The 17,276-nt window shown below is 35.1% G+C and overlaps 3 protein-coding genes across 3 annotated transcripts; 1 reads left to right on the forward strand and 2 right to left on the reverse strand.

The window, feature by feature from the left end:
• Window positions 1-2,485, reverse strand: LOC111805037 (pentatricopeptide repeat-containing protein At2g34400-like). The gene is made up of 2 exons (XM_023689900.1): window positions 1,578-2,485; window positions 1-1,255 (listed from the first exon to the last, which is right to left on the reverse strand). The coding sequence occupies exons 1-2, from the start codon at window positions 2,483-2,485 to the stop codon at window positions 304-306; spliced, it is 1,860 nt and encodes a 619-aa protein (XP_023545668.1). The 3' UTR covers window positions 1-303.
• Window positions 2,486-10,162: 7,677 nt separating this feature from the next.
• On the forward strand, window positions 10,163-14,436 carry LOC111805036 (nitrate regulatory gene2 protein-like). The gene is made up of 5 exons (XM_023689899.1): window positions 10,163-10,362; window positions 11,533-12,790; window positions 12,874-13,088; window positions 13,232-13,455; window positions 13,530-14,436. The coding sequence occupies exons 2-5, from the start codon at window positions 11,656-11,658 to the stop codon at window positions 14,242-14,244; spliced, it is 2,289 nt and encodes a 762-aa protein (XP_023545667.1). The 5' UTR covers window positions 10,163-10,362; window positions 11,533-11,655; the 3' UTR covers window positions 14,245-14,436.
• Window positions 14,437-15,369: 933 nt separating this feature from the next.
• LOC111805042 (60S acidic ribosomal protein P3-2-like) lies at window positions 15,370-16,714 on the reverse strand. Its single transcript, XM_023689906.1, has 2 exons — window positions 16,392-16,714; window positions 15,370-15,760 (listed from the first exon to the last, which is right to left on the reverse strand). Exons 1-2 carry the CDS (start codon window positions 16,587-16,589, stop codon window positions 15,593-15,595), a joined length of 366 nt encoding a protein of 121 aa, XP_023545674.1. The 5' UTR covers window positions 16,590-16,714; the 3' UTR covers window positions 15,370-15,592.
• Between the last annotated feature and the right edge of the window lie 562 nt (window positions 16,715-17,276).

Here is a 17,276-nt window from a genome sequence, read left to right on the forward strand (position 1 = left end):
TTACATATAAAGAAACGGCTCATTATGCATTCATGTTAGTCCAACATCCTCAACGAGTATGTATGATATAAGTTACAACTGCATGCATATAGGTGCATAAGGATATCGAGCATCAGCAGAACGAAGATTTGTGGAGCATCTTACAGAATTTTTCGGCCTCGAACCAAATTCTTTTGGCTTCGACAGGTATAAATATGATGCCCGAGCAGCTCTAGGTCGCAAATGTCGATGTCTTGATGTAAAATTTGTGTTTGAACTTCATCTTACAGAACAAAACAATGAGCATGAATGAAAGTTGTCTAGCTAAAGAAGAGTGGTATTAGGAATATAACCTTCCCTCCTCAGATCATCAATCAACAGGTCTAGGATTTGTTGGATTTCAATCCACTCTTGATGCAGAACATCACCAGCATGAAACTCATGAAGTTGTGAATTGATATCAATCCAGCTGCAACCAGGAGTCTTAGAAACACCCTTTTGTTTCATTAACATTCTCATCCTAGCTGAGTCGTCCCATCTTCTCAAATTTGCATATAATCTCGACGATATTACGTAATTTCCAGAATTTGAAGGCTCCAATTCAAGGAGTAGCTCCATTACACGCTCGCTAATCTCGACATTCTTGCGCTTCTGACAAGCACCAAGCAATGCTCCGAGAATAACTTCATCTGGTTTTTCGGGCATCTTCTTGACAAAGTCCCAAGCTTCTTCCAAATGTCCTGCTCGTGACAAAAGGTCGACCATACACGAGTAATGCTCAATTTTCGGTACCAATCCAAATGATGAACTCATCATGTGAAAGAACCGACGTCCTTCGTCAACTAATCCTGCATGCACACAAGCAGAAAGTACTCCTACAAATGTGATGTCATTGGGGGAAGCATCTCCACCTTCATTGATCATGGATTTGAACAATGCCAAGGCTTTTTGAGCTTGACCATGGAAAGCAAGAGCAGATATCATAGCATTCCAGGAGACCTCATTTTTTCGAGGCATGATATCGAAAACTCTAAATGCATTGTCCAAGCTTCCACATTTTGCGTACATGTCAACTAATGCAGTAGAAACATAAATGTTGTCTTGCAAGCCTCTTTCCGATGCATAGATCTCGACTTGCTTCCCCAAGTCAAGGGCTCCAATGGAGGCACAGGCAGAAAGCGTTCCTACCAATGTGATTTGATCTGGAGCTGTGCTGCTTATTCTCATGTCCTGGAACAATTTAATAGCTTCCTCTGACATCCCATTCTGCGCATATCTGCATTGGTTGATTGGAGGAAAAGAAAAATGTAAGATTCCATAAACTTAAGAACAGAGAAGGACATTATTATCTAAACTAAGTACATGACTTAGTCACTAATATCTGAGCCGAGTGGGTGAATTCCTCCTCCAAGTTCTTGTGCAAATTCACTTAGTATCATACTACATAAGTTAATCATGAGCCATATCTAACATCACTAACAAAAATGGTTTTGTTGAAAGTTTTTTAATATAAGAGCCTAAATTGAAACCTTTTATACTAGAGAGAGTATAACATAAAGTATAGATTCAAAGCGAAGGTGGGTGATTGATTCACTTGCCCAGTAATCATGGCATTCCAGGTAACTTTATCTTTCTTCTTCATAGAGTCAAAAATCCTCCTTGCTGACACTAAATCGCCACATTTCCCATACATATGGATCAATGCAGAACCCATATAAGAATTCAACACCATCCGATTATCCACCACAAACTCCTCCACCCAAGTGCCAAGTTTCAAATCCCCCAGCTCTCCACAAGCCCCCAAAACACTAACTAAAGTCATCTCATTGGGATCAAACCCAGCTTGCATCATATCTCTAAACAGACCCACGGCCTCAACAGCATGCCTCATCTTCGAGTAACCCGAAATCATAGAGTTCCACGAAACCAAATCCTTCTCAGGAATTTCATCAAACACCTTCCGTGCATCACCCACTTCCCCACACCTCGCATACATCGTAATCAAAGAATGACTCACATGACCATCCTCATCCAACCCACGCTTAATCACAGAAGAATGACCCACCCGTCCATTTTCAACAGCCAAAAGATTCGAACACGCAATAAACAGAAATGGGTACGTGAGCTTATTGGGTTTCAAACCCAGAAATTTCATTCGAGAATAGAATTCAAGGGCAAGAGAAGACTTATTCCAAGTCGTCGAGAGACCACGAATCATGACATTGAAAGTGTACTCGGTGGGCTCGAGAATCTTGGAGAAGAAATCCGACGCATAAGCGAAATCTTTGAGGTCGACAACCTTGTAGAGAAACGAATTGGGTTTGTGAATTGAGTTCGTGAGCATCTGGTTGTGGATTTGCTTCAATTGTTTGATGCTTACACATTGTTGCAAGAAAGTGACAAGCTTTTCGGAAAGAGCTTGACGATTGGGATTTGGTTTTGAATGTGTTTTGTCGAAGTTGAGATAGCGGGAAATGAGATGTGGAGAAGATTTTATTCTCAGCATTCCTTTTGAGCTTTAAAACGAGAGGAGGAAATTGGAATTATATAACAGAAATTGACTCTTGAAAATTTGGGCCTTCCTTATTTGAGGCCCAATGGGCCTGTTGCGATCTTTTAAGGCCCAACTTTCACAAATATTTTTAAATATTCATCAAACACAAGAGTCTGTCTCAGGTTAGATAACGGTGTCTATTGAAAAGGTGATATAATGATGATGATATTTTTTATTTTTCAATGTTACGAGATGATTAATCCGTTTTTCATTCGTGATTGCAAGCATATAAATATTCCCGTTCATGACAAATTTTAATATAAAATACATATAATAATGATCTTATACACTTTTTATTTTTAAAAAAATTCTCAATCCAACGATATTTCTCGCCACAAAATCCTTAAAATAAAGTGAAAATAAATAAATAGTTTACTAATGCTAGCAAACAAATTTCGAGCTCAACAGTAGTATTTGACAGTGTGACATCACTGTAATATCCTAAGAATAAAATATGTGAATATTACCAAACATTAATGTCGTTTGTCTTATTATATATATAGGATAAGATAAATATGCGTGGAAAAGTTAACATTGAATTATAAGATTGATTTCGCATTTTCAAATATTTAATTTGAATAATATATATGTCGCTTTTAATTGCTAATTATCTCTAAAACATCTTCGATCAAGACAAATATTCATCTATAATCGAAATTTGCTGCATGAACTTTACTGAACTAAAAAATTAATGAAATTGTCACTTCATATAATGAGCACTATAAGTCATTAAATTGACCGTTAAATCTTTGTTATATTATATAGAATCATTTTACAAACGTCAGAGATTAAAGGGTATATAATATCATATTGCATTGGTTGATCTACAATTTTTTTTTTTTTAATAATTTCACCCCAAAATTTCTATGGTAAAAAGTATTTTTTTTTTAAATGAAAAAAAATAGGATTTTGCTAACTTGAGCGGCAAGATTTAGCAATTAAAAATATTTAAGATTTAAATAATTAATGATGACGATAATTTTTGGACGTCTTCCTATTTTATTTTAAATTTTATTCAATTAACACAAAGAAATTAATTTTTAAAAAATTCAATTCATAAAGCGAGGGAGAGGTGGGAGTTTGGTGACCAACTTGTTCCAAATCTATTATTTTCAAAAGTTATTTTTTAAAAATAAAAATGGTATAAATTAATTAGACCCTACTATCAAACGTCAATCATGACTATATTTTATTTCTTAGTAATCATATATCGTAATATTTTTTAATAATGCAAATGTTCTAAACATTTTAAATAGATAATCAAATTTTAATATAAATATAAATAACCAACGTGCATACCTCAATTTACATATATCAATTAAACTACGAAAATTCATTTTGAATAGGGTGAAAAATCTCTGTTTAAATATAAAATTGGGAATGGTCCGTGAACTAAACGGGGCCGAAGACATGGATTATATTCTTTGTTCCTATTGTCCCCGCTTCTAACCTCACCTAAATTTCACTTTATTGCACTCACTTTTTACATATTAATATAAATATATCTATATTATATTAAAACTAAGGTATAAATATTTTTTTTTTGTCGATAAAATTGAAATATTATTGAAATTTTTATGATATTTTATATTTTTCAAATATAAATTATATTAAAAATAAAAATTATTCATTACAAAAATTTTTGGTCTCGATCCTTTAAAAAAATAAATGAATTTTTTTATTTTTTTTTATTTTGCTCGAATGCAAACTAAAATAAGAGTCTGGGCGGAGGATAGAAAGGCTTCCTCGTCCCTGCCCCGAATATCTCTAACTCAATTGCATAAATATATGTATCATAGATCAATACATGAGTCTGAATCCGGATAGAGTTAAAAATAAATAAATAAATAAAAAGAGGATAATAAACTATTAATATTTATACAAAATTGTGGTTTGACCGTAAATATAGAATATAAATAATAGTTTTATAATGGTATGAAAAGAAAAGGAAAACAAAAGGATTTAATTAAAGATCCATAAAAAGCCCTTCCAAATTATAATTAGCATGAAAGGACAAAACCGTAAATTCAAATTTTTAATTAAAAAAAACCGAAAATAAATTGATTATCATAGCTTTGACCAAAGTGTAGCACCTTTGACCAAACAAATTGTACACAAAAATCATATACATTTGATATAAACGGTTTAAAGCAATTATAATGATAAATTTCTATTTATTTTGGGAAAAATAATTTATTTTATGGAATAGTTATTCAAAAAAAGTTAGATAATAGGATTAAAAATTAAATTAATTATTGATAAAATAATAAGAACTAATTTGTAAGGAAAATGTTATTATATTTTAAAATTCTCATTTACATGGAAATTATAAATTAAAAAAAATTATTATAAATTTTCCAGAGGGGCATATTCGATATTTAAGAATGAAAATAGGGGCATTTTTCTATTTACGAAAATCGATAAGGCTGAGGGCTCCTCTTTTTGTGTGGGACCGGATTTTATTTATTTTTTACTTTTTCTGTCTTCACTTTATTTTGCTTTTTTCTTTTTTATAATTCTTCTTAATAATAATTATTCCCCTTGGATCTCTCGCCGTACACGTGTCCTGATTAGAATCGGACAGATGGGTGTTGTTTGACCTGGCCAATCGCAGTGCCCATCACCATTTGAACTGATCTGACGGCTCAGGATCACTTCCGACTGTAACTGGCACCACCCCCGTTCCCTCAGACATCGTACATAATCTTAGCTGATTTGTTATGTCGTCAGCAATAATGTCACACAAAATTAAAAATATTACTATTTTATTCTTAAAATATATTACCTATCTATCTATATATATAATTGTTGGAAGTGGAAATAGCATGAACATTAATTATTGAATTATTTGCTACATTATGTTAACTCAATCACGCCCATGTCTCGGTTGATGGCATACCGTACCATATTTTGTCGAACACTCACAAAAGTCGTGATCTTCCGCTATGTTGGACCCTCTTTAAGAAGTAAAATGGTGGGTCTCTTCGAAATTAATAATGTAATGACCTATACCTAGGATTCGGAATTCAGATTTTGCACCTGATAACCCCCGATATTCCTCTGCGACATTGTCACATTACCAACTTTTCGCTTCTTAAAAATGAAGACAATTCTGATATACTAACACGAGTCTGTCCTAATTCACATGTATCTTAAAAAAAAATCAAGAGGTCACCCAATACAGAATTACTCAAGGCAAAACACATTTAGCTACAAAGTTACTATGATTGAGTCTTAAAAAAGGAAGGTTTTTTTTTTTTGGTATAGGTAGTAACTTTCTATTGCATTTTTTATTTGTCAATTTCTAACCGAATGCCCTAAGTTAGTCTTAACGAAGAAAATTCTAGCTTAAAACAAAGGAAACTTATATATATTGACCTTAAAAACCAAACTAAATTTGTTGAACCAAATCGATCTTGTTGAACTAGATCGAACTAAGTCATGTCAGCCTAACTAAACCAATCCAACCTTCAACACAATGCGTGTAAACCATATGTAAAATCCTAGTGCCTCTTGTGATATGAAATCAGGTGTCTTAATCATGCAACAAAAACTTCACTGTGGATGAAAAGATTGTATTATCAATTTTAGAATCTTATTTTAAAGATTTTGTTAGTGATAATTATGGTATTGATGAGCATGTAAGTTACAATCCTTCAATTGATCATGAGTTACCTTAAGTCTATTTTCAAGGCTACAAAAACTCATTCATATAGTTGCTCTAGCGGGAAGATTTTGGATATTATAATGAAAGTTGCATATTATGAAGCCATAAGTTTGTTCCTATACATTTCTTGTGTTTAGATTTGCATGCTAGAGTCATTCAAGTAGCCTCAACAGGACGCAACGTGTAACTTGATCCCCCGCAAAGAATGCTACTCAAACTACGATGTTGAGTGCCCTAGCTATGGAGAACCAACGCCANATTATAATGAAAGTTGCATATTATGAAGCCATAAGTTTGTTCCTATACATTTCTTGTGTTTAGATTTGCATGCTAGAGTCATTCAAGTAGCCTCAACAGGACGCAACGTGTAACTTGATCCCCCGCAAAGAATGCTACTCAAACTACGATGTTGAGTGCCCTAGCTATGGAGAACCAACGCCAGCCAGACATCGTTAATGGTAATGAGAGTTCAAGAATGGCGATAGGAGTTCGGGGTTCAATGGAAATTTAGAAATTTAAGAATGGCAATGGGAGTTCAAGCTTTCAACAGGGGTAATGAGAATTCCGGAGTTCAAATGTTTTATCCTCACTCATATGCATCCTAGGAAAATTTTCAAGAGATCAACTAACATCGAATTGCTTCACGAAAACACGTTTACTTATGAAGTTCCTATTATTGAGCCATAAAACAGGAAGGTGTTTTTTGTAGTTATAGGTAGTGACGTTCAAGTATTTCTTAGTCATTCTATCTTAAGGATCGTTTTCACTAGGATGTGGTCTTGGTTTATTCATGTACCCCTCCTTTCCTCTGTTGTCATAAATAATTGTCGAAAGACTTTCAAGGAGCCTTGTTCAACAGATGCACTACAAGTATTCTTTCACAAATTTCAAAGAGCCTTCTACTTGTAATAACAAACTTGAGCATGACAACGAGAGTTCGAGAGTTCAAGAATGGCAACGGGAGGCTGGGAGTTCATGAATGGCAACAGGAGGTCGAGAGTTCAAGAATGGCAATGGGAGGCCGGGAGTTCAAGAATGGCAACGAGAGTTCAGGAGTTCAAGAATGGGAACGGAAGTTCAGGAGTTCAAGACTTGCAACGGGAGTTCAAGAATGGCAACGGGAGGTCAGGAGTTTAAGAATGGAAACGGAAGTTCAGGCGTTTAAGACTTGCAACGGAAGGTCGGAAGTTCAAGAATGGCAACGAGAGTTCGGGAGTTCAAAAATGACAACGGGAGTTCGAGAGTTAAAAAATGGCGACGGGAGTTTGAAGTTCAAGAATGGTAATAGGATTTTGGAGTTCAAGAATGGCAACGAAAGGTTGGGAGTTCAAGAATGGAATAGAGAGTTCGAGAGTTCAAGAATGGCAACGGGAGTTCGGGAGTTTAAGAATGGCAACAGGAGTTTGGAGTTCAAGAATGATAACGAGATTTCATAAGTTCAAGAATGGCAACGGGAGTTCGGGATTTCAAGAACGGCAATGAAAGGTCGGGAGTTCAAGAATGCAACGGGAGTTCGTGAGTTCAAAAATTGCAACGGGAGTTCAAGAATGGCAATGGGAGTTTGGAGTTCACAGGAGTTTCGGAGTTCAAGAATGGCAACAGGAGTTTGGAGTTCAAGAATTGCAAAGGGAGGTCGGGAGTTCAAGAATGGCAATGGGAATGGCAACAGGAGTTCGGGAGTTAAAGAATAGCAACGGTAGTTTGGAGTTCAAGAATTGCAATGGGAGTTCGAGAGTTCAAAAATTTCAACGGAAGGTTGGGAAATTGCAAGGGGAGTTCGGGAGTTCAAAAGTTTCAACGGAAGGTTAGGAGTTCAAGAATGGCAACCGGAGTTTGGAGTGGAAGTTTAGGAGTTGAAGAAATGGTAGAATACAAATTACAAACTAAATCCTAAAAATAAGAGAAAATATTATGCGGAACCAAATTCTAAAAATAAGATCAACCCTTATATAAAATATATTTAGATACTCTCATCGAGGAGTGTGTAGGTCAATAACACTCAACTTGTCTTTATCAGACGAGTTCTCTTTAATCTTGATCATCAAGGTAATCTTTTCCAAAAAAATTTCCTTTAGTTAATTTCTTATGGTTTTAGTAGTTCTCTAATAATTTAGATCTAGAGATCTCTTTAACAAAGTTTTTAGATCAAAATCCAAGAGTTCCATAACATCTTGCATTCAACATACGTTCCTCTAGTGACGTTAAATTCACCTTTCTCTCGCTTGCACGTGTTACTGGCAATGGCAACCACTAGGCTAANTTTAACAAAGTTTTTAGATCAAAATCCAAGAGTTCCATAACATCTTGCATTCAACATACGTTCCTCTAGTGACGTTAAATTCACCTTTCTCTCGCTTGCACGTGTTACTGGCAATGGCAACCACTAGGCTAAGCAATGTGTGACAACGATACTCTATAGTAGCCTACACACAATAACTACGAAAAGTACGACTACAATGCAGCCTCCCAAGTAGAATTGAAACCCTATCCAACCTAATATAATATATATCAATGAGATCGAGCATACTATCAATCAAATCTCGATGCTATTGAAATTAATTTGAACTTAGAGACAAATATGCACAAAGATAAGAATATTAAAGAGAATAATTTTCTATTTTCCCATCATTCAACTTGAAATAAACTAAAAATGAATGATAACTTACAAAATATTCGTAAATTGACTAAAAGAATTTCAATTCACTGTATAATCTAAAATATATTTACGATCACAACCCAACAGGAAATAAGTCTATATTAATTGAGTCACAAACCAATCCGAGTTTTTCGCGAATTGTTCCATTGTTTGAACCACCAAAGAATACGCATCTTATTGGTATAAATAACGACTCACAATTCTTTAAAGTCTTTCTTAATTATCCTATTTTTATTATCACTCTCGTGTAGTCTCGATTCATTCATATACCTCTTGAATATAAAATTATTTAAATTTTTATTAAACAAGGATTGGAATTTGGAATATATTCACTAAGATAAAGAATGACGTCATAAAAACAAAAATCTCTTGTTTTTTTTTTCCCCACTTTCGGTTATGATGAGCATATTCCTTTTCCAATTTCAAATTAAAATTGAGAATTTGCATTTCCACTCACTCAATAATATATTTTTATTAAAAAAAAATTATAAGAAAAAGACTGAGCTTTTGACATTCTTTTTTTTTTTTTTTTTAACATAATTCCAAAATTAAATAATTTGGAAAATTTTGGAGAAATAAAAGAGATTTAAATCAAAATTCCCATTAATGTAAAAATAAAATTATTTTATTTATCTAATTTCAAAAGCACTATCAACTACATAATTTTCTTTTTTCAAAATAAATTCAAGTATTTCAATTTAAAATCGAAAAATAATATTTAATACTAAAAAAAATTATGAAAATAAAATTATAAAATTGATATAAACTGAAGTATTAAGTTATTAAAAAAAATTATGTAGATTGAAATTATATTAAATTAGTATTATTAGAATAATATATTTTGGTCTAAATATTTTAAAATGGACTTAAAAATTTAATAACCAATTTAATGCCACGTGGGAATGGCATTATTGAAATAAAAGGGAGAAAGAAGGGTAGTATTGGAGGGCTCATATTCTCTCCTTTATTTCTCTCTTCTACCTGAGTTTTGTTTAATGAGCTAGTTCGACGTGAATGAATCGTTTTGTTTGTGTTCTTCCGTGATTTTCTTCTTCTCCANAACTGAAGTATTAAGTTATTAAAAAAAATTATGTAGATTGAAATTATATTAAATTAGTATTATTAGAATAATATATTTTGGTCTAAATATTTTAAAATGGACTTAAAAAATTTAATAACCAATTTAATGCCACGTGGGAATGGCATTATTGAAATAAAAGGGAGAAAGAAGGGTAGTATTGGAGGGCTCATATTCTCTCCTTTATTTCTCTCTTCTACCTGAGTTTTGTTTAATGAGCTAGTTCGACGTGAATGAATCGTTTTGTTTGTGTTCTTCCGTGATTTTCTTCTTCTCCATTCTGGGTTTTTTGACCGTTGATTTTCTTCTAAAACCCCCATTTCTCTCTTTACCTTCATGATCGTCTCTGTCAGTGGCAGTGTGTGATCAAGCATTCTTACACTATTCTCTGTTACTTCCCGCCGGCCGTGATTCATTCATCCCACCAGGTACTTCAATGATTTTGTGTTTTTTTTCTCTAATTCTTCTTCTGGGTTTCCATTGTTTTCTGTGAATATATTAAGATCGATGAAGTATTTGTTGTTGAACTATGAATTCTTAGGGATTTTGTGCCTTTTATCATCATTTGTTCTTCTGGGTTGCTATTGTTTTCTGTTGAAATCATAACATTGCTCCAGTATTTGTTCTTGAACTATGAATTCTTAGGGATTTTGTGCTTTTTCTCATCATTTGTTCCTCTGGGTTGTCATAGTTTTCCGTGGGGATAACGATATTTCTTCTGTGTTGCTTGATGAACTGTAATCTTTCAGGGATCATGTGATTTTATCTCAACATTTCCTTCTAGGTTGCTTTAACATTGCTGAAATATTTGTTGTTGAACTGTAAATTTTCAGGGATTAAGTGTTTTTTCCTGTTCTGGATTGCTATGTTTTCTGTGGGGATCACAATTTTGGAAGGATTATGTGCTTTTTCTCTACATTTCCTCTTCTGGGTTGCTATTGTTTTCTTGAGGAAATAGGAACAACATGGTTTCTATATTTCTTGTGAAACTATAAATTTTTGTTCACTCTCTCGCTCTCTTCTCCTTCTCAATGAATGCCTCAGACCACTTTGTAGAGAGAGAGAGAGAGAGAGAGAGAGAAACAGAGAGGGGTTTATTTGTAATTTGATATTTGATCGGTTTCTCCATGTGAAGTCTGCAAATGGGTCCTTTACTTTGAGCCCTTTATCTTCTTTTCTTGTGTTTTGCTAAGCTCGAAATATGACAGTCATCATTCTTCATTCTGCCTGTTTTTGACTTTCTTTTCATTATTTTGTAATTTTATATTGCTATCCTTTTGTTTTTTGGTTCATAATATAATATATCTCATCAGTTTCCTTTTGAATTTCGAACTGGCAAGTTAAGGATTAGAGGTTCCTGTTGTTTCAGCTGAAATCTTTGACAACTCTTCAATGGAATCTTTTGTTCTTTTTTTGTGTTCTTTAACTTCTAAATCAAGAAAAGCATTAATCCTCTAAACCCTCCTCTCTGTATACTCAAATATGTTGTAGAATCCTCCATCTCTGTTGGTTTTGATTTGAAATAGGATCTTGATTCCCTGTTGTTCTTCCTGGTTCTTGTTCTGTGTGTGAATTTGGCATTGCTTTTGCCTGAACAGCCCAGAGAAACCTTATGAATCTGGCAAGAAACACACAGCAATATCCTTGTGATTTTGGTTTCGATTCGAGCTTGACGAATTCGTAGTGTACGAAAAGTTTGAAGAAAGGGTAGAAATTGAGATATGGGATGTTCCATGTCAAAGCTGGAAGATGAAGAGGCAGTTAAACTTTGTAAAGATCGGAAGAGTTTTATCAAACAAGCTGTTGAGCAGAGGAGATTATTTGCTTGTGGACATCTAGCCTACATTCAGTCATTGAAACGAGTATCTGCCGCTCTTCGTGAGTATGTCGATGGATACGAGCCTCGTGAGCAGTTGTTAGATTCATTCATTACACCTCCTTACACATCTGTAAAGAAAACAAGTCCTGGTTTTATATCCATAACGCCGAATTCGTTCTCGACGCTTCCTATCGAATCTAAACCGAATAGAGTGGTGAGAGTAAATTACCTTAGATCAGGAGGGAATGGGGCAGTTTCTGTAGAAGAGAGACCTCAATCACCTGAAACTGTGAGAGTTCAATCTTATTCACCAATGAATCAGTATGGATTTGATGGCTTCTTCCCAATGCAATCCTCACCAATGAATTCCTCATTCTTCTCTTATTCTCCTAACAACAGACCAAATATCCCTCCCCCATCACCCGAACATTCGCAATGGGACTTTTTCTGGAACCCGTTTTCGTCTTTGGATAACTATGGCTACCCCTCGAACATTGGTCTCAATCATATGGCAATCGACGATGAGATACGAGGGCTAAGACAAGTTAGAGAAGAAGAAGGGATTCCTGAACTGGAAGAAGATGAAACCGAGCAGGAAGACAATAGCAATAGAGTAAACGTCACTGAAGAAAGAACACGAGGGAGCCAAAGTTGTTGTAGAGAGGAAGTTGTTGTTGAGGACGTGGATGAGGACGAAGAAGACGAGGATGACGATGAGGACGAGGATGAGGACGAGGAGGAAACAAACAATGGAAGTGAGATGGATCTTGAACCGGAAGGGAAGATTGATGTATCAAGGCTCCAGAATGCTGGACCTATTGCAAGTACAAGCCAAGAATCGGGGGTAGCCGATCCCGAATCCAAGGAAGAAACACCGGGTTTTACTGTTTATGTGAACCGAAAACCGACGAGCATGGCAGAGGTAATCAAAGAACTGGAAGCTCAGTTTATAGCAGTTTGCAATTCAGCAAATGAGGTCTCAGCACTTTTAGAGGCTAGAAAAGCTCCATATATGGCCACTTCAAATGAACCTTCAGGTTGGATACATAAACACTTCAATCTAATTCCCTCAAGTCATTTGACCATAATCCAATTCATGAAGTCTTATTTCTCCTTGCAGCAATGAAAATGTTGAACCCAGTAGCTCTATTCCGCTCGACTTCATCTCGTTCTTCCTCATCGAGATTTCTAATCAGCTCTTCAGCAACTAAGGACGAAAGTGCTTACGAGAGCAATGGCAACGTATCGGAAGAATCCAGCTCATTTTCACACAGTCATCAATCGACATTGGATCGATTATATGCTTGGGAGAAAAAGCTCTACCAGGAAGTGAGGGTGTGTAGCTCAAATCCTCTCCTGACTTCTAATTTCTACTTTCATTGAATCCCGTGGATGTTTCTGTTCTTCCATCATGATACGCTGACGATTGTTTGGCTTCGACACGAGTTGATCTTTATAGTTTCCTTCTTATTAAACAGTCTGGAGAAAAGATTCGAATCGCGTACGAGAAGAAATGTAATCAACTCAGGAACCAAGATGTAAAAGGCGACGATCCATCTTCAGTGGAAAAAACAAGATCTGCCATGAGAGGTCTCCATACTCAGATAAAGGTTTCGATTCACTCAGTTGAAGCTGTGGCGAAAAGAATCGAAACTTTAAGAGATGAAGAGTTGCAGCCTCAACTTCTAGAATTGGTTCAAGGGTAAGTCTCCATTGTTGGACATCTCTATAGTTATATTGAGATAATCAACGACCATACTTCTTATGATTACACAGGTTAGCAAGGATGTGGAAAGTAATGGCAAAATGCCATCAATTACAGAAGCGAGCTTTAGATGAAGCAAAGCTTCTACTCGCCGGTATACCGTCGAAGTCAGACAGTAGAAAGCTCTCTTCAGCTCCGGTCATTGAGCCAACTTGGTTAGCGCGTGCATCAGCCAATCTCGAGATAGAGCTCAGGAACTGGCGAAGCTGTTTCGAGTCATGGATCACTTCTCAGCGATCCTATGTGCACGCAATAACTGGATGGCTCCTCCGGTGTGTAAATTCGGATTCCTCCGACACTACGAAGCCTCCATTTTCACCTCGTAGATCGAATGCATCTGCACTTCCAATATTTGGACTTTGCATCCAATGGAAGAGGTTCTTGGATGACGTTCAAGAGAAGGCAGTGCTAGACGGGCTCGACTTCTTTGCTGCTGGAATGGGGTCGCTCCATGCACAACAACAGCAAAGAGACGACCCTCACCGCGTTCGAGTTGGGTCGAAGAGATTCGAAGAATCAGGGGGGAACATGGAGATGGTAGAGTTTGGGAAGGTTGAAGAGGTGATGAGTGGAGAAAAAATGGCGGAAGTAGCCATAAGGGTGCTGTGTGCTGGGCTGTCATTTGCTATGAGCTCACTGACTGAATTTGCTATCAGTTCTGCGGATGGATATAGTGATCTTCTTAAGAAAATGCCAAAAGGAGACAGCAGCCAAATGGCACAATAGGCTCATCAAGTAGGATTGGAATGTAATTACAAATGCTTTATTTGTAGCTTAGTATTCTTTATTTGGCTTCATAGTTTAAATCTAACTTAGCTTCATGTAATTTTTGCTACTCCCTCTCTTATTTTTTTTAGGGTGCGAGTTAGTTTGATCTTTGTCAAAGTTGATATCAATAAAAATCGAGTTAGTTGTATAGATATGTTCAAATGAAGGTGATCAACTATTTTTTGGTGAAAAAAATTATGCTTTCGACAGTTGAAATTGGTCAAAATTTGAATTTTGTAACATGTTAGTCACTCATTTTTCAAATCCGTTATTTAAACCATCAGGAAATTGTGTTTGATAGCATTGTCACATCACCTTCCAAAATGCTATCAAACTCAAGCTCTAAAGATCCAAAAATGCTATCAAATTCAAGCTCTAAAGATTCTAAAGATGCAATTCTAAAGATCCAAAAATGCTATCGAGTCCAAAAATGCTATCAAACTCAAAAGATCCAAAAATGCTATCGCTAAATAATGACTTAGTGATGAAGATCACAAATATTATTTCATAAGCTTTTATATTATAGCTCACTTGCATTTCCATTTGTAACTTCCATTTGTAACTTCTCTAATTAATACTGAACCAAAGGCTAAACCATAAAAATAGGTATGTCTTCATGATGTTAACGATGATTGAAATCTCTCAGTAACTAATTAAGAAGATCATTGATATATAAGGGACACTATCTCCATAAGTACTCTCTCAGTAACTAATTAAGAAGATCATTGATATATAAGGGACACTATCTCCATAAGTACGAGGTTTTTTGGCAAAACAAAGAGAGTTTATACTCAAAATAAACAATATCATACAATAGTAGAGGTATGTTGTTCATATCTCTACTTTCAAAGTCACGAGCTATGTCGATAAGCGCTATGTCGATAGAATTCTAAACGGACATGATAGAAAAGTAGGTAATTTACTTATGGTTTATGAGAGTTCCTAATATTACTTGAGTTTGGATATTAATCTATAAACAAGGGTAATATATCTTATCATAGCATAAAATCTGAACCCTAAAACCATTTTAAAACCTCAACCTATTCTTGAAAAGGCACCACCATTCAAGTCAAATAATAGATGTGCTACAACCAACCACACCAAATTGGTATTCCTTTTGAAAAACAATGCCCAAAAGAACACCCCAACCATTTGACAAAGGTCAGTAACAAAATTTTACGTCCTTAACAAGAACAGCAATTGAACTTGCAAAATTCAACTAAATGCATAGCCATAATTTGCTGAATATAAAAGTTGAATGCTAAAGATTCTGAGTTTGATAAACAATAACGAGTAATTATACCAATTAATCAAAAAGTGAAAAGCCAAGGTCGTCGTCATCACTCTCCTCCTTCACCTCTTCCTTCTTCTCAGCTGGGGCTTCTGCAGCAGCTGGTGCATCTCCTCCAGCAGGGGCGGCTGCAGCTCCTCCACCGCCAATGAAACCGCCACCACTACTGCCGCCAATGATCACCTGAAATGCTAATGTTTAAACAAGGCATGCACAACGAGTAACAACAGGCAAGCAGGGAGGAAGCTACTTGAGATATTGAAGAGATATCATAAATCATAAATACTCTCAAACCAACTTCTTCCAAATACCTCTGCAAATTCAGACAACCTCTAACAAGGAATTACACAAATATATATTTTTATAAATCCATGTTTATCCAGAAAATGTAAAATTCAATGAGAGAATGCAGATAAGTTATACTAATCAAGGAACTCACCAATGAACATACTAAAAATATAATAACCAACATTGCTTTAGTTCATTATAAAACCATATATTTGGAAAATTCCCTCAATTAATAGTTGCTTAATCGATCATGTACCCATAAACACATAATCGCAATTGTTAAACGCCAACCTATAGATCAAATAGACCAAAAAAAGGATCGACCCTCATCGCACAGGAAAGGTAAAAGATAACTATTCATATTGACAAAAACATTAGTAACCAGATTAAACAATCAAATAAACATTGATTACATTTAGAAGGGGAGCATTTTTTGAACATTAGATCGAGAACAATGAGTAATAAAATCAGAAGTATTCGAAGAATCCACAAGACAAACTGGAATAGAGGAGAGAACAATGAATACCTGGAAAACGGCGGAGGTGGGAGTGACATAAGAGAAAGAGGACTGAACACCACCGGAGCAATCGACGGAGAGAACATTCTGAACGAGCGTCCTCTGGAGATCGTAGGTGGAATCGGCAGAGCCTTCAAGGTCACCCGAATACTGATTGGCAGTCCACTTGCCACCGGAGCTCCGACAGATGAAGGTGAAAACTCCCATTGTTTGATCTTCGAACTGGGATTCTGCTTGAAGCGAATTACGAAGAATAAAAACGAGAGCGTTGGAGTGGACGGCTCTTCAGTGGATTGTGTTTGGTTTTTATGTCGAGAGACGAAACCCTAGCGAGAGAGGAAAACGAGGGTTTGGCTTCGTCAAATGACGGATTTACCCTCACAATTTCATCATTGATTTGATTGAACTCTTAAACCCTTTTGGGAAATAAAACTTTTATTATTTTTTTTAGCATAATTAAAAAAAACAAAATGTTGAAATCTCGTATCTAAAATTTTCAAATTTTAAATTACTTTTTGTTATTTATTAGATAAATTTTTTTAAACATATTGTTAATTTGACCTTTATAATTTATAATTTTTCTTTTAATATATATTTTGGTCATTAATTTTTTTTTATTTTAATATTACGACACACGTAATAAATATGTTTATTTAACATGCTGAGATTCACACAGATTTGAGATAGAGATTATATTCTCTGTCTTTGTCTCCATTACTGCCCATTTCACACGATCTCACTTTATATATATAACTGTTGAAAATTATATTGTAATATTAAATTTTAATTTTTTTTTATAGAATTTTAATTTTTTTTGTCACGATGTAATAATTTTTTAATTTAGAGATAGAAAATAAATATGGTTCAAATTCAACGTATCTAATGATTATTTAA

The sequence above is a fragment of the Cucurbita pepo genome, chromosome LG11, assembly GCF_002806865.2.
Source record: "Cucurbita pepo subsp. pepo cultivar mu-cu-16 chromosome LG11, ASM280686v2, whole genome shotgun sequence".
Lineage (NCBI taxonomy): Eukaryota > Viridiplantae > Streptophyta > Magnoliopsida > Cucurbitales > Cucurbitaceae > Cucurbita > Cucurbita pepo.

Bases quoted from the DNA above. Each gene is read 5' to 3' on its own strand.
- LOC111805042 (XM_023689906.1), bottom strand. From the start codon at position 16,589: ATGGGAGTTTTCACCTTCATCTGTCGGAGCTCCGGTGGCAAGTGGACT. The intron at 15,761-16,391 runs GTATTCATTGTT...TTAGCATTTCAG, and splicing joins CCACCTCCGCCGTTTTCCAG to GTGATCATTGGCGGCAGTAG.
- LOC111805037 (XM_023689900.1), bottom strand. From the start codon at position 2,485: ATGCTGAGAATAAAATCTTCTCCACATCTCATTTCCCGCTATCTCAAC. The intron at 1,256-1,577 runs GCAAGTGAATCA...CAACCAATGCAG, and splicing joins TGGAATGCCATGATTACTGG to ATATGCGCAGAATGGGATGT.
- LOC111805036 (XM_023689899.1), top strand. From the start codon at position 11,656: ATGGGATGTTCCATGTCAAAGCTGGAAGATGAAGAGGCAGTTAAACTT. The intron at 12,791-12,873 runs GTTGGATACATA...TTCTCCTTGCAG, and splicing joins CACTTCAAATGAACCTTCAG to CAATGAAAATGTTGAACCCA. The intron at 13,089-13,231 runs GTGTGTAGCTCA...CTTATTAAACAG, and splicing joins AGCTCTACCAGGAAGTGAGG to TCTGGAGAAAAGATTCGAAT.